Consider the following 27,988-nt stretch of genomic DNA (forward strand, 5'->3'; position numbering starts at 1 on the left):
AGACTGGACAACTATCTGCTAGGGAATACCTTTATCTGCACCAGAAAAGTCTTTGACTTCATGATCCGTTAGGGGCTGTTCCAGTTTTACTGCCTCCTTTTGAATAGCCGCAAATCTTTAGAGAATTCGCTAGACCAACATATTTTCCGAGCAAGCATCGGTCTACGGCCATCTGTTACTTTCAGACAGTTCTTGCTCAAGAGTGGTGCTTATTTATGAAACACCTCGTGATCGTTCTACCAAGAGTTGCTTGAGTCTTGCCGACTATTTTAATCCTTCTCGCTTCGCTCTGATTTTAATCCCTGTATACTTTAATTTTAGATCACATTGCTAGGGGGATTGAAGGTGAGCATACACCGGTTTTAACTTTGCAATTCTAGGGGCGCTTCTAGACACACACAAAAATTGTATTGAGCGGTTTTCCCAATTCCAACATGGAATTTTACCTAACCTTCCTGTTTTTTCCCCCTCATCAGAAGACACCCAAAATTTAGGACCCATACAAAGAAGGAAACAATAAAACAGCTGCATTAAATGGGTATGACTGATGAAGGTGGAGGTTTTGCTTAGAGAGAGCCAGGTATTTAAAGAAGAGGAAAGAAGCCGCCTAATTATGGACGCTCACCGCTGCCTTCGTTGAGGCTTTTCAAGAAAGGCTTTAGCTTCTTCTCGTACAGGATGGCACCCTCCGTGTGGCGCTGCCGTAGAACCATCCACGTCTGCTCTAGCCGTGAGATCTGAAAGCCAAAGCCAAAAGCAAAGGGCGCATGAGAGAGAGAGAGAGATGCGGGCGCATGGAAGGAGGTGTGCGCTAAAAAGGGTATGCATTCATTATCTGTTAGATTTATATCCTGCCTTTTTTTTTCTTCCAGTGAGTTCAAAGTGTCGTACAAGGCTCTCTTCCTCTCGATGTTGTCTTCCCAACCCCAGGTGATGGCGAGAGGCGTTTCAAGGCTCGGCAAGCGTTTCAAGGCTCGGCAAGCGTCTCCCTCGCCCCAGGCCAACACCGTGACCAGTATACCACGCCAAGGATCACACCCACTTACTCAAGTCATTGCAGTTCCTCTATTCAAGTACTGAATGGAGATATTCTTGGGAGGAGGTCCTAAGGGAGTTAAGTTCCCATAGTGTCAGAGGTCAGGGTTTCATCTCTTGTGACGCCTTTGGCTACATGAGCTGCGGCTGATGGGAACGGTCGCTCATCTGTAGCCGCCCTTGAATCTTTTGAGGCTGGGTACAAATCAAAGCGATCCATAGAGTCCAGGTTTCTCCAGTGGTTCCCAACCTTGGGAACATCCCCAGATGTTCTGGGACTACAGCTCCCCCAAATCCTGCCCAGTACAGCGGGTGGTGAAGGCTTCTGGGAGTTGTAGTCCAAGAACATTTGGGGACCCCAGGTTGGGAATGAGCGCTCTAAGAAGGGAGCTAAAAATTCCAGCTGAGTGCTGGGATTTATTTCTGGCCTCTGTACGAGTCCCTTGGGCTCCCTTCCAGGGAGGACTGGGGCTGAACCAAAGGTGTCTGGATCCCTTGGGGACGCACCTGGGTCATTTCCAGCGCATTCATGACCGCTGCGAAACTGAACATGTTGCCCATCGTGCTCTTCAGCTCCGCGGCCAGCTGGATGGTCTTGTGGAGCAGGGACGCCCTCTCCTCCATGCTCCCGGTGCAGCCCAGGATATCCACTGCGATCATGATGGTCATTGTGTGGAACCTAAGCGAAATGGGGATGGCAGGAAGGAAATGAGGTTTCGTACAGAATAGGCTTTCCGATTTCTGTTTCCCTTCCGCCATTGTAGCCACCAGCCCGGATGTTTGGAAGCGTCGGGGCTGCTTTCCGATGTAGGTCTGCAAGCTTAAGGACTAGAAGCTTGCTTTTTGAACAAAGACCTGGCTCACGTTCTCAAGAAATCAGTGCCTGGTGCTAATAAGACAGCAATCCGTATGGGGTTTCAGAATCCTTCACCCCATTGCTCCACGGCTAGGCCTGTCATGGGAGAGCATCTGCCCCCAACCCCAGCCAGGCCAGTTCATGCATCCCGTGTTTTGCTTCCCACCTTTCCAGCAAATCCAGCCGAAGCTGATGTCCATGGGGCAGGGTGAGCAGCTCCATCCCTGAACTCACTCCCATGAGTCGCTGCGTCTCCTTGGTAACGCCCAGTATCCTAGCAACCTGCAACAATAGAGAGGGAAGGGGCTTAATCTCTCTTCGGATGGAGGGTAGTGGGTGGGTGGGTGGGAAATCACTGTACAAGTCACAGGAAAAAAAATGAGTTATTGCTGGAGTTAAAAATAATATAAAATAAAATTCCATTTTCATGCATGCAGGCACACAAGGGGACTTAGGAGCTGTAATGGGATAATATCTAGATGAAAAATCACCATTAGAAATGAAAAGAGGACCTTGCAAATTAGAATACTGCTATGTTTGGACCTGCTTATTTAGAGCCCGCGTCCAATTCTTTCTATGGTTCCCCAGGTGTGGTGCTCACTCTTCTTTTATCCCAGCTGCTCCACATCTGGAGGGAAGCCAGGATGATCGTGGTGGCTTGTGTTTCTTCTCCAGACTTTTTGCCACCTGCCCACAGCATGCCACCGGTTCCCCTCCAGGTGGGTCTGGGCAGGACAGGGAGTCCGAAGTTACCGTATGAGGTCTGTGTAGCCCCCGGTATTGGCCGGAGGCTGTAAGACTCTCCAGGGCTTGAGGCAGGACGCTTTCCTAGCTGTCGCCCTGGCTGGAGATCCTCCGTATGGCCTCCCACCCAAATATTGACCAGGCCTGTCCCTACTTAGCTTCTCAAATCAGATAAAGATCAGGTTGGTTCAGGGGAGATCGGGACAGAGGCGGCTATTTTCCCTTTTCTGCAGCAGCGGTCAGTGGGCTACAAGCTGGATCTGAATTCGGGTCCCAGGGAGAGATGCTTTGCTCCTTCTCTTTCTCTTATTTCCCTTGGAAAGAGCAGCTGCTACACGCCATGTGTGCAAACAGGCTCGGCAAAATCCCTTTTCAGCCTCCGCCTGCAGAAGGCAGATAAGCGCCTGGCTCGAAGCGGCCCAAGGACAGGCCTGCTCTGGGACCCCGTTGGCTTTGCGCCCCCCGCCTCCTCTGCCTCCTTCCTCTCCCTTGCCAACCTTGGGCGCTCACGGAAGAGAGGAGGCCGCTACGCCCCTCCATCTCGGGAACCTTAACATTAAAGGGAAGGAAGATAGGATCTCCATGAAGTCAGACTGATGATGGAGGACAGCGGGGGTCAAGGTGTGTGTGTGTGTGTGATAACTGGTGCCAGGATGCGGCCACTCTTTTAAATTCTCATCATGCTTCTTTTATAGCACGACTCCAGGGCAATGGCGGGAAGTTAAAAGAGCAGGAGCGGCTCAGCAAGGAACAGCCCATGTTTTTATACACAAGAAAGCAGGGCAGGTGTTGTGTACGTGTGTGGGGGGCGTGCATTACCTGGCCCCCACAGGCTGCGTTTTAGGGACAGCTTTCACAACGAGATTCAACATCCACAGCAAAAGGGTCTCCCTCCCCACCCATACAGCCGCTCCAGATTTTCAGCTGAACTTCACTGGAGCTGTCCAGGTGCTGAAACCTACCACCCCATACAGGAGGAAAGACGGGATAGGAAGGAAGTAATAGAAGACAAAGGGTATTTTGACTTCGGGGGGAGGTGCCCTTTCCCACACTGCTTTCTCATGGATCCCACTGGCTGGAATGCTGATGCTTAGCACAGTAAGTTGCACTCGAGTAGGCCCTTGAATCCGCATGTATTCCTCTGTAACATTTGTGGATTCAAATGGCTCTTACTGTGGTGTGAATTTGGGGCCCTTGTGTTGGGCTGACTCCTCTCCTTTCCTCCTTTCTTTTTCTTTTTCCCCCCTTTTTTTCTCCTTTCCCTACCAAGCAATCCACTTGCGTGATGTGTTTCGCAAGCGTCCTGGCGTCCACTTCCGTCAGGAGCTCCTTGACCTTCTTGAGCACAGCCATCTCCAAAGGTTTGTTTTCCAGAGGGATCAGCAGGGAGTGGAAGACGGCCGGGTTGAAGGAGGAGATCCTTTCCACCACGGGGACGACGAAACCTACAGAGTCCGGCTCCAGCCGCTTCCGGGGTCCGGCCTCGGCCTCGCCGCCGTTCAGTCCGAGCCCTCGCTGGCTCTCGTCCCCCTTCAACCTCTCCACGTAGCTCTTGGCCGGGGCGGGTTTGCCGTCCGCGCTCGGCCTGTCCCACTGAACCGGAGTGGGAGGGTGCAGCTGGCAGTAATGCCCGCCGTCCGGGTCGCTGTAGCTACCGACGGAGGGGGAAGGAGACGCCCGGGAGTATCCGTGCGAAGGCGTGGAGCGGGCGCTGTCCGAGTGGTCGGCCCTGCCACCGTTTCCTTGGCACAGCTGCGGCTCGCTGGAGCGCCGGATGACGGGAGACCCAGGGGCGACGCCATCGGTGGCTTGGCCCGTGTGGGGTTTTAGCCGAGAAACTGCAACAAAGGAATGGCATGTTATCGTAAAAACCTGTCCCGTGGCAAGCTGGAAACAAATTGCCACGTTTCGTGGCCCTCTGCGTCCTCCGAGTGCTCTGTAACTACCCAGGAAGCTTTGCATCAAAGAGACCCTTGTGGTTTTGACAGAATTCACTGTCCCAAGATTAAAAATATATCTGTTTTTTAAGCAACGGCTTGGGGATGTGGGGTTGAGCCAGGCTTACCGGTGCTGTAGGCTGGCGTCGCCGAGGTCTCGGAGATGGGCGACATCGAGGCGTGGAGGTCCTGGATTTGATCAACGCTGACCGCACAGTTCCGGATGATGTCCCCATGATGTGGCAAAGAGACGCTGAAGAGGAGAAGAGGAGGAAAGAAAGCGTTCGGACAAAGGAATTCCAAAAGGATGTTAAAACACTTTTGGGCACTCTACACTTGGGAATCCTTCAAAAGGCTGCTGGAAGGACTGAGGGCATCTGTTTATATGATTAGGTTATTGCAGGAAAACCAACAAGTCTTATGGTATGTTTTGGGGGTAAAAGAGTCATTATCCTCTAAAAACTGGCATTTATAAGGAGGCAGACCTTCCCTGTTGGGGGTGATCTTGTGTGCTTTCTTTCTGAGTCTATTCCTTTAGTTGTCTCCTTGGGCGATAGAGGACATAAGAGGACCAGCCATGATGGACTGGACTGATCGTCCGCCTCGTGCGGTGTTTGGCTCCTTGTGGGGGCCTCAGGGAAGCCTACAAACCTGATGCAGCGTCTCCCTTTCTTGTGTAGCCTGGTGACTAGTATTCAAAGTTAACCGAGGAAATGTATGCCTGTTGCAACTAAGAAGGAAGCAGAGGGCTTTATTCCCTGTGACGTTCACAGCCATTCAAACGGGGCAGCTGTCACTGTATCTTGTGGCAGGGAGTTCCACCGTTTAACTCCATGCAAGGATTTTTTTAAAAATCTGTCCAGAGTGAACATTCCCATCATTCAACTTCAATGCATGATCTCACTGGTTCCCAGCTCAAAAACCATCCTCAGCACCAAATGTACTTCGATACATCCCGTTGGTTTTCTTGCGTAATAGCATTGAGCAACAGAGACAAATTGTTTTTAAAAGGAATTTTTTGAGCTCGGCTTACCTGGTCGGGCAGCCTTCGCCCCGGATGATCTTGTCGGCCGTCAGTCCGTCGGTCATGGTGATGCTCCTCCTCTTGATGTGCCCCCCTTTCTGGTTATTATGGCCGTGAGAGCCGCCGGGCTTCCCGTTGGCCAGTCCGTAGCTGGCTTCCAGGTAGCGCAGCGGGAAGGTGCGGTTGATGGGGCAGTAGAAGATGGCCCCGCTTTGCTCCGAGACGGGCTTCCGGTTGCCCACGTAGAAGCGCACCAAAGCCGGGACGTTGTCGAAGCTCTCTTGCTCGAAGAGGTACTGGACGTGAGTGCGGCCATCGCTGGATTTGACCAGCACCTTGTTGATCTTGAAATGGAGGGGCTCGTTCCGCCACCGACAGGTGAGGACATAATCCCCGAGGCTGGTGAGCGAGTCGCGGATCAAGAAGTCCCCGTTCCTTTGTACAAGGCTCTCAGAAACCTAGAAGACCAGGTGGGGTGGGGTTGGGGAGAAGGTTTTTTTTAAAGCCTGGTTTAAAAGCTTGCATTACCTGGGAAAGAACGGGTTTCCAAGCCCCCTCTTATTTCCCAGTCACCTCTCACCTCTCGGGGAATGCGTCCGTGGTACCAAGCGTGGCTCCGGAGGTCTGTGCTGCTAAGTTTGAGTTCCTCTTCTAACTCCTTGTGAAGTTTCTCGGGAGATGAGTCAAGGATGTACTTCTCCTTGGAGAACTGCAGGGGGAAACAGAGAGCAAGAGCATCCTTGAAATCATTACATCAGCTAGCGTGCTGGACCTGGGTTTGAATCCTAACACTTGATCCTGTCCATAATTCTCAACCCTAACCTCCCTCACCAGGTGGTTGTGGGGTTTTAAAAGGAAGTGCGCTTCGTTTGCCTCCATGAGCCCCTTTGACGAAAAGTGAGATATAAGAAAAGGAACAATACATTGAAACGTACGAATAAAATGTGAACATTAGAAAGAGAGAAAATCAGCAGGTTTGTTCAAACCTCATTTCTCACATTTATCCTGGATCATTCTGCAGCCCATGAAGACCCAGGTCCAATCCTGCTAACTTTTATCATACAGTGTCAAAATCCCTACACAGTTAATTGGAATTGGAAGATAATTTATTTTTTTGCTCAGTTTTCTTCCTTTTTTAAACACAGTGAAGGGGAGGAATGGAGATGTATTGATGGATTTACGACGGCCCCTCCAGATGAATTTCCAGGCTGCCTGCAACCTTACGCCCAAGACAGGGAAAGCTGCAATATACAGTATATATATATATTTTTAGAAATTGAAGCCCCAGAGGCTGAAGAGACCTTTGGAAGGAAAAGTGGTGACCGGGAATAATGAGCAGCGTAACAAGGTCTCGGATGGCGTTTCTCACCCAGCTTCGCTGAACGGGCCCAATGCGCCATGCTTTCGCCTCGCTTACGCGCAGCTGCCAGCAGGACTGCTGCTCGGGAGCGAAGCCAAAGGTAAACAGACTTGTCAGCTAACATGAGCTGAGAAGTGGTTTCGGCTGTGAAAGGCCTGTCAGTGGAGGAAGCTCACGGCTGCTCAGCCGGGCCAGCCAACTCGGGGGGCGATGCACCTTGGCTGGCGTGCATGAATGCGCTCAGGAGCAGCAGAATCCTCAGACGCGTCTCTCATTAGCAGCGCCCTTCGTGTCTAATACAAACATCTTACGTTACTGTGCTGTGCATTGCAATTTTAGGACTTCCTTCGATGTTTCCCCTTATCGACGCTTTGTAAGCTGCTTTAAATACAATTTGTACGGCGTGATATTTATGGGCGCCTATGGGTTCGTTTCTGCTTTACACCTTGTTGGGTCAATGGAAGCATAATACAGTGGTGCCTCGCTAGATAGTTATCCCGCATGACAGTTTTTTCACTAAACATTGACTTTTTGCGATTGCTATAGCGATTCGCAAAACAGTGATTCCTATGGGGGAATTTCGCTGGACAATGTTTGGTCCCTGCTTCACAAACCGATTTTTGCTAGATGACGATTTGCTTTTCGCTAGACAATGATTTTGCTAGACAGCGATTTCAGTGGAACAGATTATCATCGTCTAGCGAGGCACCACTTGTAATGAAAGAACGCTCTCTCTCTGTTTCCTTTTCTCTTTAATCTGTCGGCCCAGCACTGAACGTTAAGTTTCCAGGGATCCCGGAAACCGGGATGGGACATGAGGGATCCAGAGGGTGGATTACGAAAGCCGTTTAGCAGTAAAGCTTCTGTTGAGAATTCAAGAGAGGGCTCCTTTTAAAAAATCAAATCAAATAGTAGCAGTAAGAGAATAAGAAACAGCACTATAGAAATCCAAACGGGAACAATGAACTCAGAGGGAATTCCTGTTCTTTCCTTTCCTCCCTTGCACCTTCCTCCCTCCAGCCTTGAAATATGGGCGACAGATTACCCAGCCAGGCAGAAAGCTTTTCCACAAACAGTTAACCCTGCTGTGTGTCAAAGCCTGCTGGTGTAAATGAATAATAATGACAGATTTAAACAGGCAAGCTTCTGCATAAAGATGAGCTTGACTCTAATGCCCATGCACCTGAGCCTTAAACCTACAAGACCCACCCTCTCGGTTTCTTCTGCTCCCCCCCCCCGTCACTGCCCATTTCCTCTCCTTTGGGGGGGGAGGCAGGGAGGAGAGCCACTGCTCTCATGTAATGTCTCAGGGGTAAGCAGCCTCCGCGGTGTAATACGCCATGCAAGAGTCCCGGGGAAAGACAGTGCCATGGCTGTGTGTTCAGAGGTGCATTGCCTCCTCGTCAACCAGGGTTCTATTTCCAGTACAGTGGTGCCTCGCTAGACAGTTACCCCGCATGACAGTTTTTTTGCTAGACATTGACTTTTTGCGATCGCTATAGCAATTCGCAAAACAGTGATTCCTATGGGGGAATTTCGCTGGACAATGTTTGGTCCCTGCTTCACAAACCGATTTTCGCTAGACAATGATTTTGACAGCTTCCTCTGCGCTCGCAAAACGGGTGTTTTCGGGACCTAAGCTTCGCAAGACAGCGATTTAAACAGTTGATCGGCGGTTCACAAAGTGACTTTCCTATGGCCGATCTTCGCTAGACAACAACGATTCTTCCCCATTGGAATGCATTAAAACAGGTTTCAATGCATTCCAGTGGGGAAATGATTTTTGCTAGACGATGATTTCGCTAAACAGCGATTTCAGTGGAACGGATTATCATCGTCTAGCGAGGCACCACTGTATGTCTGAGTTCAGCTGCAAAACCCTGGGGTGGGGCAGAACCTTTCCAGGCAACATGTCCCTCTCTACCATCTTCAGAGAGGGCTGGAAAAGCCTTCCGCACCCAAACCCTGGCGAGCTAATCTTGGTCAACCTGACTCATTCCGCAGAAGTAATGGCAAGGCTGAACCCGCTAGCCACCATGAACCCAGCCGCTTCCTCTGCATTGAGGGGTGACCAGCTTGAAAGCTAAATGTCTGCACCTCACTCAGATTTTTAGGAAAAATACAGACCTATAAGGAGGTGGCTGGGGATAACTGGACCTGTAAATCAACAGATCTGAGCAGATTAGGAACGGGTTGGTTTAGGCGTTTCTAAGCAAATGTGCAGGTAGCAGGCATGGGGGGGGCTGCTTATAGGATCCCTGGCTTTTTAAAGAAATTGCTGCCTGTGCAAATGTACTTATATTTATTTATTTAAAATATTTTTCTCCCGCCTTTCTCCTTCAAAAGAAATGGGTGCCATGTCTGTGTTAATAAATTGACTGTGTTCGCGGATCACAAAGCATCCCGGTTAGCTTACGAAGACAGAACACCCACCCCCCCTGTTAAAATACTCGATAAAGCCGACACCGCGCACGGAGTGATATTCACCGAGATAAACCGTGTACAACTTCAGAGAGCAACTCGTATTAAAAGTCACAGCCTTAATAATAATAATAATAAAGGAGCATCAATTCGTCTCTGAAGCCTTCCTGAAATACTTTCAGGGGGGGGGGGGAAAGCTTTTTCTCTCTCCCTGCTCTGCTTTCTTCAAAGTCTCTGGCATGCCTTCTTGAGGTTTCTAGTCAGGTCCGGGGGGCCCAAACCCGAATCATCTTTGCAGCATCTCGACTAAGGATCTCACTTTTCCTACATTCCTACTTCATTTTGAGTGGCAGAGCAAGTTCGAACGGAGGCACGCTGTTAAAAATGATCTCCGGATCTCAAAGCCTCTGCAAAGCCAGACTTCAGCTGCAAGAGACTTGAGTTGGTTCACTGCTTGTGGGGAGGGGAGAAAAGCCATCCCCAGCCCGTTTGTGAACCCTAATTAAAAATGAATGGTCCAGCCGTGTGCTGTTCCCCTTTGGCCCTCTCAAGGGGTACCCAAGCCGGAGCAGATGCCATCGCCATGGCAACCCCCTCCTCTTCTCTCCGGCCTGTTCTCCAAGGCTTACCGGTTCTCCCGAGCAAACTTAGGAAGGAAAACATCCCTCCGAAAATTTGTTATTCTCAGGGCGCGTATGGGGCGGATGAGCCGGGAATTTATAGGTCTTTTTATCTCTCAAGCCTGTTGGTCTGCGCACATCCTCGGGGAGAGGATGGAGCTGCGGACTGCGCCGGCAGCGATAACAAAATTAAAAAGGGGGGGAAAGCGAGATTAAGGGATGGGGTGTTGAGAAAGGCCTGGCAGCCCTTCAGATGGAAGGCTTGTCTTTGATACAAAAGGCATTCCAGTTTATCTTTCTAGTCGTGCGGTTTAATATCCCAAGAATCCGGTTGTAAACTCCCCATCTCACACTCACAGGTGTCTGAAGGATTTCTCCCGCCCGTCTTTCACTTACTCTGCCGCAGCGTACTGCAGGCGGAGGCCTGTTATGGGTCCTGCCCCCACTTTTCAGCTGTTCAGAGTAAACCCAGGGTGCAGTGAGAGTGCAAAACAGCCAGCCACAGCATGCCATCCCGAGCGGGGGGGGAGAGGACTTCAGGCTTACGGGCTTCCCTTTCTGTGCCCTCTAACTGGATGGGATGGGACCATAAAATCCTGCTTTTGCAGATGGAAAACCTCATGCAAAGTCCCCAACGTTGGCAGGGAGAAAGGACAGAAACCCCGAGGAGCTGCCAGCCAGTGCAAACAGCATTGGCCTAGAGATGGACCGATGTTTTAACTCCACACGAAGCAGCCTTGCATGCTCATCAAATGAGATGCGGGCGTGTTTTTAAGGGCATGTAAGGGCTCTGGCTTGCTGGCATCCGAGCTCCTGGAAAGCGTTGAGGCGGAGGGCGGATCCTGCCACAGTGCCCTCCTATGCAGCTGCCTCACTCCGGTTGACCCTGGGCTGCTGGCGACTCCTGTATCCCCCTTTTTTCCACCCTCCCAGAGGGACCTCCTGCGGAGAATAATAAGGGGAGAGAGAGAGAGAGAGAGAGAGCCAGCGGCAGGGACTGGGAGGAAGAGCGACCTTGGAGTAAAGGCCAGGAAGAAACAAAGGAAAGGCGGGGAGGGGAAGCGGCTGAGAAGGTCAGCCCCAGAATAGCTCCAGAAAGCCACCTCTTTTGTCCTTAACTGGAGAATCCACCTCTAGACCGGCTTGTTCTCCTTCCCTGTATCTTTCCCCAGGCCGGACCCGAGACGTTTTACATCCTAAAGATAGGAGAGAGTTCCACCTTCTCCCCCATCATTTCACCTACTAAGGTCAGACCTGAAACCCACTTCCATCCTGGGGGGGACCCGGAGGGCATTGCGAGCACCCCAAGGGCAACAGACTAGATTACAGGGAGCGGGAGGTGCTGTGGGGGGGGCACCAGAGTGAGTTCCAGCAAGAACTTTGGGTACCGTCCCCAGGCTTCCGACTGCCTGAGGCAGGTGGGCAACTGGGCATTGATGGAAGTAGCAGCAAGTTATTGGAACTTGGTTCGGTGTGCTTAGACTTTGTCTGAAATATGGGCCTGCAGGCTATGGGGCCAGTCTACAATAATTCACAAAAACTAGGCATAATGAAGACATTTGACAGCTTATCTCGCATCCCTTGCTGGTGCTTTCAGCTGCATAGATAAATGCATTCTTATGCACCCATTTGAGACTACCTTTTGTACATCCATTACTCTTCCACGGTGAGGATGACTAGCTAGCTGCTCTTGTTAAAATGTGGGTGTTCCCGGAAATCCAGGTTCTGCATCAGGCATGGAGCCCCCCCTGGACAGGTTGAAAGGGAGAGGCCCAGCCTTCCTGCATCGCTTCTTCCCTTCTTTGGGAGAAACGACCACTTAAGGCGGTGTCTTATTATGGATCAATTTGCTCAACAAGCCTTAATCGCATGCAAAGCCGATGCTTTCGCTTGCTTTTGAATAGTATGGGGCCGAGGTTGTCGCTGCTTGCGGAAGATTTCTGTGTCACTCAGAAGCCTGCAAGTTTGGAAAGGGTTGAAACTGAAACAGGCCTGTCTCTGGGAGGTGGGGGGATCAAATTGCTCATGCCCAGCATCCCCGCAGATGTTAGCTGTCTTCTCTGAGTAGCCAAGAACGGGCTCCTGGTGTCTCTTCTCCTTTGGCTCGGATCCAGAAAGATCCTGAGAGACCACGCGGAGAAAAGAGGCACCCTTTGAAGGCTGGTAAACAAAAAACGTGGGTGGTAAACATTCTCTTTTTTCCTTTCAAAACAGCCCAAAGCGCTGGGAGATAAGACAACCCTGAGGTCTGTCAAAGAGGGCTGTTCTAGGCCCTGTGAAAACAGAAAGATAGCAAAGCCAGAACCAGGTGGAGGAGAAAGGTAGACGGATCTCCTCCCAAAAATTCCCACAAAGGTAAGCTGATCTGCAGTGGCTCGGGTGCTTTGGGCTTTCACACCGGTTACAATCCCTCCTGCCCGGTCCCTTCTCTCCCCGCAGATGGGTGTGTGGGCGTCAGAGAGTGCATCCTGAATACATCCATCTATCCATCCTTCGTTCCCTTATCTCATTCCCAAGGCTGCATCTTGCTCGCCCGGCTGCCATTGGCTGGCAATGATGTCATTGCTTCAAAGGCCGGGTGCGCTGCCATTGGTGGGGGGAAGGAGTCGGTGGCGGAGGAGACGGGGGGGGGGAGAGAGAGGCCGCTGTCTGCTGGAAAGAGCCCCCACCCCATCATTCATGCAGAGCTCAGCAAGGTGCCTGCCAGACTCAGGCACCAGGAAAAGGTGGGCGGACGTGGTGTCCCAACCTTTGCAAGGTTGGGACACCACGAAAAGCCCCCAGGGTGTGCACACCCACACCTGCACCCACACATCACGTGACTCTTCCGCCCACCTTTCTAGAGCAATGCACAGCTAGGGCAGAAAAAGTTTCGTGGCCCCCATAAACTAACTTAAATGAAAGAAATCAAAATTTATGCTTGCCTTCCTTCCTTCCTTCTTTCCGTCCTTCCTCCCTCCCATCCATCATCAGCTCCTTCTGTCCATCACTGGCTCTGTCCTTCCTTCCTTCCTTCCTTCCTTCCTTCCTTCCTTCCTTCCTTCCTTCCTTCCTTCCTTCCTTCCTTCCTTCCTTCCTTCCTTCCTTCCTTCTGTCCATCCATCATCAGCATTTCCTTCCTTCCTTCCTTCCTTCCTTCCTTCCTTCCTTCCTTCCTTCCTTCCTTCCTTCCTTCCTTCCTTCCTTCCTTCCTTCCTTCCTTCCTTCCTTCCTTCCTTCCTTCCTTCCTTCCTTCCTTCTGTCCATCCATCATCAGCATTTCCTTCCTTCCTTCCTTCCTTCCTTCCTTCCTTCCTTCCTTCCTTCCTTCCTTCCTTCCTTCCTTCCTTCCTTCCTTCCTTCCATCCATCATCAGCTCCTTCTATCCATCATTGGCTCTGTCCTTCCTTCCTTCCTTCCTTCCTTCCTTCCTTCCTTCCTTCCTTCCTTCCTTCCTTCCTTCCTTCCTTCCTTCCTCCCTCCCTCCCTCCCTCCCTCCCTCTAACCTGAACCACACTTTGGAAACAGTCTTTACTGTGACTTGTTTTCTCTGACAGGGGCCTGAAGGCACAGATTTTTCTTCACAAAGATGCACCTTGAAAGGAAAACATTTCTCTGACATATTTGGCCAGAGGGATTTGCGGGGGGGGGGGGGGGTGGAAGAATACACCAAGAACACACAGCTTGAACCAGAACGGCGCTTGGAAATTAGATCACACACAGGGTGTCGCCCATATGGGGTAAAAACCCGAACTTACCTAAAGGGAGAAATTTGATCCCACGCACTCCCCCTGGCCCCCCCCCAAAAAAAAACACCTGGTCGGAAACAAGATCCACCCCTCCCACATTTTTAGCATTACCAAAAATGCACATGAACTTAATTTTTTAAAAAAAAGATCCTTAGAGGCCCCACCTAACCTGATGCAGTTCATGTCTCATTAAATGACAGGCCAAGAGCACCCCTGGGCAAATAGGGTCCAAGACTTCGATGCCTTCTCCACGCACAAGGTGTAATAATTGGCCAGCCTCTGACAGCCGGCCCTGTCTTTGGGCGAGGTAGCCAAGTGGCCTCGAGAGATCAGATTTTGGGCGCCTTCCGAAAGCAAAGGCCGGTTTATTTAATCAGAGCTTACGAATGTCCCCGTTTTGGACGGACGACGGCGCGCAGCTGGGGGATTCTGGGGACGGTAGTCCATAAAAGGACTTTGTGCCTAATGCATCGTTAGTGTGGCATTCTATTATTGTTCTATTTGCCCCAGAGTGATTAATGGCCATTGGAAAAAAAAATCTCCCAGTCACCCCTGACTTGCAGAAGGATGGGCAGCTCGTTTTGGGATTTAGAGATTTCTGTCCAAAGTTCGAAGGACCGGCGTGGCATGCTCCCCGTTGGCCTCTCAGACCGCGCTTTTGAGATCGAACGGAACCAAGACCTTCTGAAGTGGCCATTTCTTTAGGTATCCTGCTCCGTTTAAGAGAGCTTTGCAGGATTGTACCAAAAATGCCGTTTGTCCTCATTGCCATCCTGTCTAGCAAGCTGTTTCTGACGGTAGTCAGCCAGCCAGGTGCTTCTGATAGAGTATAGAAACAACCTCCTTATTGTTTGGTCCACCCACCCCCCCACTGCTACTATTTAGTGGTAGACTGCCACTGAACCTGGAGGCTTACATTTCAAAACCATTGGTGTCAGGTGGAGGCTTTGTCTGGTGTTGTGGCTTAAGTATCCTGATTTTTGCCCCTGTCTTAAAGTCACACAGCCTCTGATGGATGCAGGCAGGGTTTAATTTAGGTGATGTGAAATTGATCCTATGGAACGGTTATTGGGGGGGAGAGCACGTCTGGGAAGCGATCCCCAATTTGGGATCCTGGCAAGAGACGGGCGTTTGCTGAGAAAGGAACGGAAAGCACCCCCCTCTAAGGCCCGGTTCAGACCCAAACAAGCATTGCAAAAGGGGTCTCGGCCCCCTAAGGAGAGAAAACCCCAAAGATTAGGCCAGGTGTGTGAGAGAGGCGACCCTCTACACCTGGGCAAGATGGGGGGGGGGGGAAGGAGGCAACGCCTCACCCTCGGACAGGGCAGGCATTCAGAGGCAGGTCACAGGTGAAAACAGGGAAACCCCAGGGGGGAGCTGCTTGCTCCTGCCTGTTCTGTTTGCCCCCCCACCTTACAGACAGTGGGCACCCTGCGCCACGAGGAATCCACCTCCTCCTAGGGGGAAAGGGAAGCCCTGCAAGCTTTAGAATGCTTTTTTTGGGGGGGGTGTATTTATAAGGAGGAAATCCATACGAAATCTCGTGGCTTCCTCCTCCCGCTGTATAAAAACGCAGCATCAAGAACCAAGGGGTTTATATATATTATAGAGACGGACTCCTGCCTTTCTCAGAGCCTGGCTTCCTTCTATGGCCCCCCCCACCCCTGCTCCAAATGATGCAAAAAGCCTTCTGTCGAGGCCTTAGGACCCTGACAAGGACCTGGGTTATATCCATCCCTAGGGGAGCTTGTGAGCTGCTCTCTCCCGGAGGCGAGAGGCGAGGGCCGGGCCTCCCAGCCGGCTTTCTTTCCCCCTGCAGCCGCCGGCCCGCTTTGGCACCGCAATCTGGGGATTAAGGAGTAGACAGTCCCTCCAAGGGGCACTGAGGCAGACTACGTAGCCTGGGGGTGTGTATGTGAGAGAAACATTTTCTACGCAAACCTGAGTGGGTGGACGAAGAGCTTAAAACACGGGTGTCCCTAATGAACGGCAGAGGGATTCCCACCCTCCAATCATGTAGGGAAACCGGAGAGAGCTATGGGGTAGACTTCGGACCCACGTCTGTTCCTCTCTCCATGCTGGTTCGCGGCCAGGTGCATCCCTTACATGGTCCCCTTTTAGGATTCTGTCAAGAGTTCAAATCCTGGCATTGCTGCAGATTTGGGAGCACAGTTAGAGAAGGAAGATGCTGCCTGTCCGCCCCAGCCATTAGCTCCCCCCCTCCACAAAAGCCTGAGTCAGGACCTCTTTTCCAAGCCATAACTGGCCCTAAGCAAAGCAGAATGGTACCCCCCCCACACACACACACACTTCCAACTGGAAGGCTTGGGAATGGGTCAGAGCTGGTGGGTCCCCGAGAAGCAAAGTTCACACATATATACCCTCCTGGGGTCCCCTAGGAAGAAACAGGCACAAAAGATGCCCAGGAGAGGCGAAATTAAATAATTAACTGTGATTCCTACCAACGGCTCCCCATAAAGGCTCCTGAGTTTGGGGGTGAAAGGTGTTTCCCCCAAAGGATAAAGCTTTGAAGGACTGGAGAGAGCTCACCAAGGTTTTCCCCCTAAATGACCCCCCCGGATGCCTATCTGGCTTAAAGGGGATCCCCACATTCTCTCCTCTCCCCCCCCCACTGCCCTAAAGAAGAGTTTGTGGGAGGGGGAGGGTCCACCCACACATCCCCTTCTTGGACAGAAGGTCTAGGACTGGTATTGGGGGGGGGGGTAGAGGAGAAAGGATGAACCCCTCCTGGATCTAGAAATGAATGGGGAGAATGGGGGGGGACTCCCTCTGGGCGTGTCCCCCAAAAACATTGCTCCTGGAACTAGGCAGGAATTTCTGTTTGCCCCCCCCCCATATGGAGGAAAGGGTTTTATTCCCCCCCCAAAAAATAGATACAAACAGGCAGGTATGTTAGGCAAACCGACTCCCTGTAAGGCGCAAAGAAGAGGCTGAATTCGGGGCGGGGGTCCCCCCCAGAGATCGTCCCTCTGCACCCCTTGAAAGCAGAGCACCCCAAGATCTCAGTGCCGGGCCCCCCAACACCCCAGAGATCAGACTGCAGTAGCGGGAACCCTCGCTCCTCTCCTTGGGGGGCAGAACCTCTGAAACCCTTGAGAGGACAGGGGGTCCCCCCAAACTCTGCCTTCTCCCCCCCCCACAAAAAAAGAAGAGGAAGGAAGGGAGCAAGCGATAAAGTCCCCCCTCCCCAGACTAGCTATGGGCTTCCTAGTGCATGCACACACCCACTCGGATGCGGGGACCCCCGGAGGGAAGATCGGGGGGGTGTCTCCCCTCCCCACCCATCATCCCACCCTCTCACCTGCACTTGCATGAAGGAGCCCCGGTAGAAGCAGCAGGCGGCGGCCGAGAGGGCGCTCCAGAGGCTGCACCGGTCCGTCATGGTCGGATCCTGCCTGCCTGCCTGCCGGCGGAGCCGCTGCCGGCTTTTAACTTCCAGCCGCCGCCGCCGCGGATGCTGATGGGGCTGCTGATGCTGCTGCTGCTGTAGCCCCGATTACCTCATCCTTTCTCGGAGGCGGGGCTGGGGCGGAGTATGTTGGGGGGGGAGAGAGAGCAGAGAGGGTGGAGAGAAAGCGTGGGGGGGGGAGAAGAGAAGAAGCAAGCACCCCCACCTCCTTGCCAGCCCGCAAGGGGTTTCGCGGATGGAGGCTTTGTCTGGTGCCTTCTCCAGCATCCTGATGTTTTCTGCGCCCCCCCTCGTCCACGGTCCCCAGCTCAAAAGGGTCTCCAGCAAAATCCTCTCTCCGTGTCCCCCCCCTCCTCCACCTGGGTGCTCAGCCCTGGCAGGTCTCTGCATTCATTTCACGCCCCCCCCTCCAAGCTCTCTGGCTGTCCTTCCATGGCAATGGACCAGGAAGCATGCAAAGTTTTGTTTGGGGAGGGGGGGGGGAGGAGAATGCAGGGGGGGAGAGGGTCCGCCCAAGACATGCTGCAGCCTGAGGCAGGGCAGCAAAAGCTCCCCCCCCCCAATTCACAATGTGGAGCTTGAGAAATAATATACACTCTGTCTCTCATTCTCCTCTGCCTGGCCTACCTTATAGGGTCATTGCACAATGCCACCAAGCAGAGCCCTGGATCCCTCCCTCACCCCAATTGTTCAAGGAAAGCCAGGATTCACACCCACTAATAAATAATGTCACCCTGGCAGAGAATGCAGGAGGAGTGGTCAGGGAAAACAAGAAATGGCTGTGGATGATGGGAGTTAGAGCGCTATATAGATAGAGAGCACGAAGTCTAGATTTGTCATGGAAGGTCGCTGGGATCCTCTTAGGGAGCCTCAAAAATCGCACTGTGGATATAGAATGAATAGAGCGCCAAGCTAGGAGACCTGGGTTCGAAACCCTCTTCACCCATAAAAATGGCTCGACGTTCTTGGGCCAGTTGTGTGCCTGCGATCTGACCTACCTAACAGGGTGGTTGTCGCGATGAGGAAACGGAGCAGAGGACAGCTAGGCACGTTGCTTCCCAAAGAAAAGGGGGCTATAAAGAAGCAACTAAACAGATCCGTTTTTCTATAGGCTTCACCAAAAGAAGCACAAACTTGAGAAACGCAGAAGTTTTCGTTTTAGGAACAGAGTGTACGTTGCAAAAAATTGGCGCACGCACGCGCAAACACGGCATCTTACATTTGTACCGCTTGCCTCTTAGCCAGTGATGCCAAACCATCTTAAAACACTATTTAAAATCCCGCCATAATGTTAAACTATATGCTGCTGCTGCTGACAGAGTTGGTACTATGGGGCTCAGTGGGCTGGCGCTCTAACTAGGCAACCGACGGGGTCCGAAAAAGCAGGGATCCGGGACAGAACCAGGGAAACTGAACATCCAGAGCACTGTTGCGGAGACAACACAACTATATGTTACAGGTCGCACATAGGATTAAGCCACGTCCGCCAGTTTTATGCTCTGTTGGGTTCTAAATTTTTAATGATTTTTATGGGGAATTTGATAAATAGAGACAGCAAAGAGGGGTACTCGTTTATAACGCCTTACGTCAGCTTTCGAGGAACAACAAGCACGGAACGAATGAACAAATAATGAACACCACTGTTCTCCCTATTACCTCGAGCCTAATTCCGGCGGCCAAATGGGAGTATGTGAATTTCAGCGTTCGAATGACTGCCGCTATCTGTATCTATGGATAACTGGAAGGACCTGGAAGAATCATAATGGGTTTAATGGGCCATCGGTGGTTTTTCGCCCAGTGTGTATTTAGACACGCGTGGGTTCCTCTTCCAGATAAGCAGATGTCCCCCGGCAGAGGCGATTCGGGCGGCTGCAGCAGCATCGTGGAGGAAAGAAAAACACATTTGGGGGCTCAACAACTGGGGAGCGTCTAGTTTTCTTGCCACCAGGAGGCAGGGAGGCCTGGAAGCAGAGCAATTATACAGCCATAGGGGCACCGCTCCCAGTGGGGTGGGGTGATGGTGGTAGAGCACAGGATCCCAAGTTCAATCTTCAGGTGGAAGATTGGAAAGAATCCTCCCTGAGATCTCTAAGAGACTTTGCCACCTTGAGTCAACCGTAGGGATGCTGACAAGCCTACGGTTTGGCTCAGCAATCCGGCAGCTTCTTGTTAAATCAGCTCTTTGTCGAAAAGCATGAGGACTAGAATCTTTATCTCCAGCTAAATGGACCACTCGTTCTGTCTGAGACCTTGGAGCAGGAGTAGCTGGTGGCTTTAATTTCGTAAGGGTGATGAATTCTCTTCTGGTTTGGGGTGTGTGTGTGTGGAGCTGTCCACAGTGCTGAACGGCACCCCACCCCATAGCCCCTCAGAGACACACTCTGGCGCCTGCCCGTTCATGCTGGGAAGGCTGGCTCAGGTGGACCTCCAGCCAGACGCAGTTCAAGGGGGTTTCCTTGGTTCCTAATGATCTAGAACTTGGGGGGGCAGCTCTTCGAAGCTAGAGACAGCAAGATGGGGGGAGCAGAGAGGAGATCTGGGATGACGGGCATGGAGGGCAGAGGAAAGGGGGTGTATCCTGACCTCCCGGCCTGCGCTTCTAGATCCACCAAAGCCTTGGACCAGTGGATTCTGCCTTTTCCAGACCGGCGCCCACCTCTCTAGAAGACAGAACAGGACGTTGCCTCAGTTCCACCTAACTAAACCAAGCTTAGGAGCCGATGAATTATGGGAAATGTAGTCCTAGGGGGAACAACAACGGCGTTGGTTCAACATAGGTCAGATTTGACTTTTTGTACTGTCCCCTACGGTCTTTCCTGAGGCGGATTTGTTTGCTGGTTGGCAGGAGACAGTGGCTAGGCTAAAATAGGTCATGCCGGCCCTACGGTTAGGCAGTGGGGTGGGCCTCTCAGGGGGATGATGGTCGGAGGGGGCAGCAAAGGCGTACAAGGAGTGAACGGCCGATGAGATGGTCTGTATTGGATGGACAATGGTCAGCACTCAACAACAACAAAAAAGTTTAACACCCTGTCCGGGTAGCATTTGTGCAATGAATGGGTGGGTGGTTCTATCGTTGTGTTTTTTTAATTGTCTCGTACAGCAGAATCTCTTGGGCTTTCAATGTGCCCATGGAGAGGAATCTGCATACCTAAGAAACATGTTTCTCCAGCAGAACAGGGCCGTGAGACCTCTAGATCTCCATCGCCGCTGTTGTTAATGTGGAGAAAGCTGGAGAAGTTACTTTTTTGGGGGGATTACAAGACATTGGGAGATTAGAGTGGGCATAACCCCCCCATCCAAAAGTGAGTTGTACGTGCTCTGAAAAAAATGGCTGAACTTTCAGAAGAGGCTTTACTGGAGCTGCTTAACGTGCTGTGGCATTTCTGCTGCAGTTGATATTTGATTAGTGCTTAACCTCCCCCCACCCCACCCTGCCAGCAAAACTAATTCAAACAAATCCTACGCGTTCCCCCAGAAAGGACACCAGAAATATAACAGGAAAAGTGACTTTTCTTCAGAGGAACACCAGAGGGAACTCAGCATGTCCCAAATGACATTTTTAAAAGATGGCTGGTAGAAGCGCATTTATGGGAAAGCATTTACGATGTCCACCGGGGACGAGTCTGGAATCCTGTGGGTTTGGAAGGAATCTTAATACTCGGCTGTCGGAGAGGGAGCGTGTCACAGCCAGGGATGTGCGGCTTATGTTGGAAATACAACAGACTGACTTCTTTGCTGTAGTTCTGAGTTGTTCTGAGCTGGTTTTACCTCCGCGCCAGCTCCCCCTGTTCGCACTATCTCAAATGAGAATGTGGTGGACATAGACACAGAGTTACGGCCCGGCCCTAACATTAGGCGGAGTGAAGCTGATGCCAAGATGTGGCTGCATGCCACGGGAGATGCACAATCATTTCAACTGATGGAGTCTATGGTTCTTCCCTTCCAGGTCCCTTCTAGAAGCCACCGCTTTGACACCACCTTTGGCCCAGGGCACAATAAAACAGTATTTCTGCTGGAAGAGAGGTTGATTAGACCTGGTTTAATTTTGGCTGCCCGGTTTTCCTTTGTGGCTCCTGACAAATTTCTGTTCCAGAAGGCAGAGGGGTGCTCTTGCAAAAAGGATGAGAATCAGCGAAATTCAGACTCATGTTATGCCGGGGGTGGTTAAAATCTCCATCCAGCCTTTCCCATCTTCTAAAAATTAGCTTTCCTGAAATGCAATGGGTCTACAAATAAAGGGACAGATGGGTTGACGATTGTCACCCTCATACTGGCTTGGACGTCCCTGATCTCATTTGATTCCCAAAACTGAGCAGGCCTGGCTTGTTTGGCAATGGGATGTAAGACTGCAACGGAGCACCAGGGACCTCTAGGTAGAGTCGGGGCTCAATTTGAACTCTGAACAGCTGCTGCAGCCACCAGAATTTCCAGTACTGGTCTAGACAGGCCACAGTTTCAACCCATCATGACAGGGATATTTCTGGACGGAGGGCTCTGCCTCTCTCTTGTTCTGTTCTCCATACCCCTTGAATTCTTGTGGGTCCAGGACTTCAGCATACAAGTAGGCTTCTGCCCCCCCCATGCATGCGACCGATTCTTCCCCATAGAAAATTAAAGGAAAGCCCAAAAGCTCCAGTTTCATCCACTAGCAGGACCCGGGGGGGGGGGGGGGGAGACAGGTGGTGCCTTCAACACATCAGAAGATGCTGGACTGAAAAACATTTGGATGGTGGTTCACCTTATCGGGAAATACTTTTTCTTTCTTTCTGGTAGATGGTTAGCAGGCTGGGGGGTGGGTGAGTTCTTGCTTTCATCGAAAAGACAGGAAACTTTTGGAAGTGGGGAAGAGAGATAGAGACAGGGGCCACATCTGGCAGAAGACACATCCTGATGTTATAAAAATTACAGGCTCCTTCTCTCTCTCTCTTACACACACACACGTTAAGCAGCCTGTCTTGTTAAGAACACAAAAAACAAAAAGACTGGGTCTGTTTTCGCTCGGGGACCTCGATTTTTCTGGGACAGAATCCGATTCCTCGCTGTATGTACCGTGCTTAGAAATGTCAGCTTTCCTCACATGTTCTTTTTAAAATCCCACCCCATGCAGACGAACCGCACAAACAAATACACCTGGCCACCGGCATAGGCCTCTGGGGAGCCCCCCCCCCCCCGTTCTTGAATACGTGGAGCAGAGGGACCTGCCGAAGCTATTTCTGCTCTGCTTGGGAGTCTGGGGTTGGGTTTGGAGACGAAAGAAAAGACAAAGGGACAGGGAGAAGAGAAGCAATCCGCACAATGTTTCTGAGCCTAACACGGCAAACAAGCACCGTTGATGCTCCATGTGGCGGATCTGGAGGTGTGTAAGCGCACAAGTGTGCAAGGGAGAGCAGACCAACAAGCCCGTGTGAGGCACGGACTTCAGTTGGGCTTGTACCTCATTTCGCTCAGTGCGGCTTCCATCTCTTTTTAAAGGAAGAGCTGCCTTGTGCCTCATTTGGAGGCGAGAAAGGCTGAGTTAACAAATCTAAGAAATAATCCTTTGCATGGATTTAGAAGTCTTTTCAGGACACATAATGCTTGCAAATTCTCAGAGGCAAGCTTTGGCGCTCAGCGCCACTGATCGGCAGTAAACGTCCTAATACAGGCAACAGTCGGATAAAAACGGTTAGCCAGCAGCACCTTGCGTCTCTAAAGAACCCTCAGGAATGTTAAGAGGGGGGATAAAGCAGTAATGTTGTACTGGATTTTCTGCTTTCTCCTGCCTTCTCTTTGCACCTATTTCTGCGTGACAGCTAGAGAACGGGAACGGATGATTCCCCCCCCCCCAGGAGTAGTAACAACAACAAATCAAAAGGTCCCTTGGAAAACAGATCCTGCATCCAAAGAATTGAAATATAGAAGATGGCAAGTTTGCAACTCAAAGTTGAGGACACAATGTCCCTTCTAGAGATGTAATGGCTTCAAAGCTCCATGACCAAGCAATCAGACTTTCAAATGAAGCCCTGGTTTGCCACCCAGTAACCAATCACATGACAAAAGCAAGCTTATTTGCTACATGAAAGGTGAAGAAAACCCATGCTAGGAAAAAATAGACATGCCGCCTGTGTCCTCGTTGTGTCTCTCGACCTGAGCTTACCTTACGGGGTTGGGGCGAAGCTAACGGGAAGAGAACAAGAGCCACGTACACCATTTTGAGCTCCGTGGAGAAAGAGGTGGATAAAATCGTAAAAACAAGTTTTTATCAAAGTTGTGCTGAAATGTGACAGATGCTATCGAAAAACGTAAGGTGTTTGAAACTCCTTGAACAGAGGAAAACTATCCGAGGGCTGTTTGGTCTCTCCCCCCACCACCACCAAGAGTACTACTCAAGAGTCAGGTTACCTACCTTAACGTACTCGCTGTAAGATCCAAGTCCATCTTGGTGCCTGGAAAGAAATTAAACCAAGAGCACATCATCAGTAGGTGGGCAGGAGATGCCGAAATATAAGGAAAGTTGCTGACGACGGATGTGTCTGCGTGTTCAGGGGGAGCAGGAAGAGACAGAGCCAGGGATCTGGGCCGCAGAAGGAAGGGGGAAGCTGCTGCTCCCAACGATGTAAGGCGGCCACATAGACATACCAAAAAGAGGGCAAGAGGGGACACAGATATGGCCTTAAAATGCAAAGGCTAATGGGTACAGATCCTGCTCTTTACATCCTGGCCAGCCTTTCCCATGGAAGGCACTCATAAAAGGAGGGTGGTCTTTTCGGAGGACTTCAAATGAAGGATCATCCTCCCTAGAAGAGGACACACGGCCACCCTAGAGCAAGGTGGTTGGGGGAGAAAACGTACCGTTGGATCCCCACTGTTCCCCAAAAACCTGAGGCTTAGGCAGCATTTTTTTAAAAAACATTGCTGGAAGCAGATAACGCAACAAATCCATCTCTATATTGCTCGGCTTATTAGGGAGCCGTTTAAAACGTAACACAATAATCCCTTTGTCTCGTAAAAGACAATCGCCGCTTAACATAATGCGTTGATAAAAATCTGCCTAATTTGGCTCGGCACCAGATTTTTTTATGAAGCTCTTCCGCTCTGGCTGGCAATGGCACACACACACCCCTCCAGATTTCCAGTTTTGACGCAACTAGGATTCATGTGAAAACGTGTGTCTTTTTTTTAAATGTCTCCTTGGAGGAAGATCAAACCTGGTGGGCCACTTAATAAAGAAATCAAGATAGATAGATAGATAGATAGATAGATAGATAGATAGATAGATAGATAGATAGATAGATAGATAGATAGATAGATAGATAGATAGATAGATAGATAGATAGATAGATAGATAGATAGATAGATAGATAGATAAGACAGACAGACAGACAGACAGACAGACAGACAGACAGATAGATAGATAGATAGATAGATAGATAGATAGATAGATAGATAGATAGATAGATAGATAGATAGATAGATAGATAGATAGATAGATAGATAGATAGATAGATAGATAGAGAGGTTGCAGCAGAGAAAGGGTTAAACTTCTTTGCCCTTCCTAGGAACTATCTCTACCCGTGCACATACATTTGTGTGTGTGTGTGTATGTACATTCTCCTACATATTTATCAGGGCAAAGTGAAGCCCTTCAGATGTTGGACTACAAATCCCATCTGCGTGAAGCCCAGAAATGTTACTTTCTGGGATGGAGTGTGTGCATGTGTGTGAATTTGGAAGTCGAAAAGCTCATCCAAACAATCCCCTCACCTTCTCTGCTCCCTAAGAAGTGTTTAAACATTTAGGTCACCAGGGTCAGGGCGTATCAGGAATGGAGGACGGGCCTTTTGTAAAGCTCATGGGTCTAAATGGGCCCGTTCAAGAGCGAACCATTCTCAGATACCCTGCATCGCAACCAAGGATGGTTTGGAACAATACTGAAAAATCTGCCTGAGAAAAATGACATTTTGTGGCTCGTTCCCACCAGCGCCGTCTGTGGAGCATAGGTTTTGCGGCCTGACCTCCCCACCAATGCTGCTTGGGGATGATGGGAGCTGTAGTCCGACACACCCCGAAGTTGCCCGATTGGCAGATGCCGAGTTGAGGTCTCTAATACCCCCCCCCCCGAGGGACACACGCTCCGGGGTTTTGAGTCAGCATTGGGTTTTGTTTTTTTTCCCGACAGAGGAAGCCAGGAACGCACGGATGCATACACATGCGTTTCCTCTGTTGCTTTCCTCTCCCATTCAGCCGTCCCATCTGTTTCCCTGAAATGTTCTCCAACGCCGGGAAAGCAGGCGAACATCTTGCGGGACGGAAACGGTCGCCTGGTGAGGAGAGCTGAAAATAACCAGCAGGATCCCGGGGTCAAGAATTGAGGGAGGCCTCCGCCCACGCTGGAGAATAATCCACCAGGATTCTCCGTCCACAACACCTTGAACTGGCTTTAATTCAGGGAAACACATTTCAGCCACATTATAGAAAGAAATATTCCTCCAGTTTCACCAAATGTTGCCCATTCGGGACTTCACTGTTCGGTCATGAGGACTAGAGGCGCACCTTTACTTCTAAAAGAAGCCAAGAATGATTCTCACTCTCTCCATAGCTGTGGTCTGCTTGTGTGTGTTACTTTTGAATTGTGTAGCATACCCTGATCTACAAAACAAATGTCTATATTTAAGAAACAAGTACAGGAGAAACAAAACAGAAGAGCCAAACTATACGCTATAGACGACCCATTATTGGAAAGGGGAATTCTTCAGTGCTGACGGTGTGTGATTGTCACAGCGAGAAACTGCCTCACTTTTACGTTGTTTTCAAATGGCTTTGCTTTATTCTGTGAATGGCCTCAGGGAGCTAAACTACAAGTCTGCTTTCTCAGACACAAAAGCACTGCCTGAATCACGGATATGATGATGAGTGACCCATTGCAGAGAGCTTTGGCCACAAAGCTGCGAAAAGCCACCTTAAATCTCAAGCTGAACTTTGAGAGATCCAAGGCCAGAATTTGGAATCTGGAATGCCAGACAAGACGTGGGGGGATCCCTGATCCAGGAACACTGGAACGTTTAAATATTAAACGCACACAATCTCATCGGTCTTATAAAAGCAATAACGTTTTAATGTTTTATGATGACAACAGCAATAATTCTGCTTGCCTCTTTTTTCCCTATACTTTGCTTCCCGCTCTGCAGAAGCACTTCTTAAAATATACCTGCGTGCATCTGAAATAAAAACTAAATTAACATTCAACGGCCGGGTCGTTTATGGTCCGAAGAGAGCTCTCATCCATCATGGGCTTGGTTGATTTGCCGTTGGCGCTCAGGAGCCTTGAGTTCAAATCCTCACTTGCCCCTCAAATACCCTGGGTGACCCTGGGCCAGGCACTCCCTCGGAGCCTGAGCTACCTCGCAGGGTTGTTGTGATAAAACGGGACGATGGAGAACTAGATACGCCTGTTGGAGCTTAGTGGTGACCAAGTGGGTCAGAAGTGAGATGACTAAATAAATAAATTAAACCTGGCTCATAAAACGTCCTGTTTCATTGGCCACCTCCCGAGAGTGCTTGCTGTGCTTACACAAGAGAGCAGCCCCCTATACTCTAGTGTATGAGTAGACTACAGTTCCCATCCTGCCCAAACAGGCAGGCAGAAACGAAGCCCCAGCGTAGGCCCCCGAGGAGACCAATCACAAAACAAAGCCAGCCGGTTTTCAAGATACAGGAGGCGAGGAAAGTTCCTGAAATCAGATGCTTTCTGTGGTTAAGGAATTCCTTTGGCTAATGAGGGGTTATCTGTAAGGTACAATTTGGCCCCAAAGAATAGTGCTTGAATTAAAGCTTGTGGAGGGGGAAGTTGCTTTTATGGGCCTTAGGACCGCCCACACGGCACGGACGGGAATCTTGTTGATCCTGTGAGTTTTACGGTGAAAAACCAACTTTTTGCAGGCTCTGCTTGAACGCAAAGCCCCCATGTTCCGCTAGCACGCCACCGGCACCACAGAGACCACGGCTTGGCGCCTATGCTAGCCGGCATCTTTGAGGCGGGGGCAGAGGGCGGTCTCATCCTGTCACCCCTGCTGAAGAAAGACTTGAGTGTCAGGCCAGTCAGCTTTGCTTGAAGGACTGAGACCGGGGGGGGGGGCACCTTACAGGGGGTTTAAAAAGAAAAAAAAGGGGGGGCCCAGGAACAGACTCCGGAGGTCAGCCTGCTGGGGAAGGTGGTGTTCTTTTTTTCCCAGAGGCTGCCAGCTGTCGGTCGGGGGTGGCAAAGCTGGTTTCACACAGCCAAGGGGAGAGAGAGCGCCAGGCGGCTGGACCCTTGGAGGAGAGTGTGAGAAAAATTCCAGGGGAAGAGACGAGAAGGAGGAGGAGGAGGAGGAGGCCAGCGTGCCGGAAACCGGGAGCCCCTAAGGAATGGCATTTAAGAGGGTCTGAAGGCACTGGGGGGGGGAAAGCCCCCTCCCACCTCCCACACCCCTCTGCTTCACCAGTTCAGGGCTACCAGCTCCCTCCCGGACCCACAAACCACTGCCACCCCCACTTCCATGCTGTTGCCCCCCAAGGAGGCCTGAAAAAAGAGCTATAAATAACCTTCCCCTCGCCTCCTAACTGCAAGCAGATGTCTTTTGGATGTGATTTCATCCAGGCCGGCTCGAGGCGATCTAAGGGGGGAAGAGGGAAAAGCCCCGCAGATGAATGGCTGGTGGGATTCTTGAATGAGGCTCAAACTTCCATTTATTTGTCTTTTTTTTTTTTTAATGGTGTAGCCGGTCAAAGTTCCTGGGAAAAATTCCAGCGTTCCCTTTGGAATGACACACACTCTCTTTCTCATTCTCTCTCTTCTGCATCCTGGGAAAGCTG

The 27,988-nt window shown here is 50.8% G+C and overlaps 1 protein-coding gene across 2 annotated transcripts in view; it reads right to left on the bottom strand.

Moving 5' to 3' along the window:
- LOC110078822 (SH2 domain-containing protein 3C) overlaps positions 1–27,988 on the bottom strand; it is a 34,285-nt gene that overhangs the window by 2,722 nt on the left and 3,575 nt on the right. The window contains exons 2-9 of one of the 2 annotated variants that reach the window (XM_072985008.2): positions 23,541–23,580; positions 6,177–6,305; positions 5,606–6,054; positions 4,701–4,825; positions 3,902–4,473; positions 2,058–2,173; positions 1,543–1,714; positions 626–737 (exon numbers count right to left, since the gene is read on the bottom strand). In XM_072985008.2, coding sequence (XP_072841109.2) covers positions 626–737; positions 1,543–1,714; positions 2,058–2,173; positions 3,902–4,473; positions 4,701–4,825; positions 5,606–6,054; positions 6,177–6,305; positions 23,541–23,580 — 1,715 coding nt within the window. Of the gene's footprint in view, positions 1–625; positions 738–1,542; positions 1,715–2,057; positions 2,174–3,901; positions 4,474–4,700; positions 4,826–5,605; positions 6,055–6,176; positions 6,306–17,047; positions 17,244–23,540; positions 23,581–27,988 lie in introns of those variants that run through there. The other variant, XM_020793333.3, reaches the window with a different exon arrangement.

Source organism: Pogona vitticeps, chromosome ZW-PAR, assembly GCF_051106095.1.
Source record: "Pogona vitticeps strain Pit_001003342236 chromosome ZW-PAR, PviZW2.1, whole genome shotgun sequence".
Lineage (NCBI taxonomy): Eukaryota > Metazoa > Chordata > Lepidosauria > Squamata > Agamidae > Pogona > Pogona vitticeps.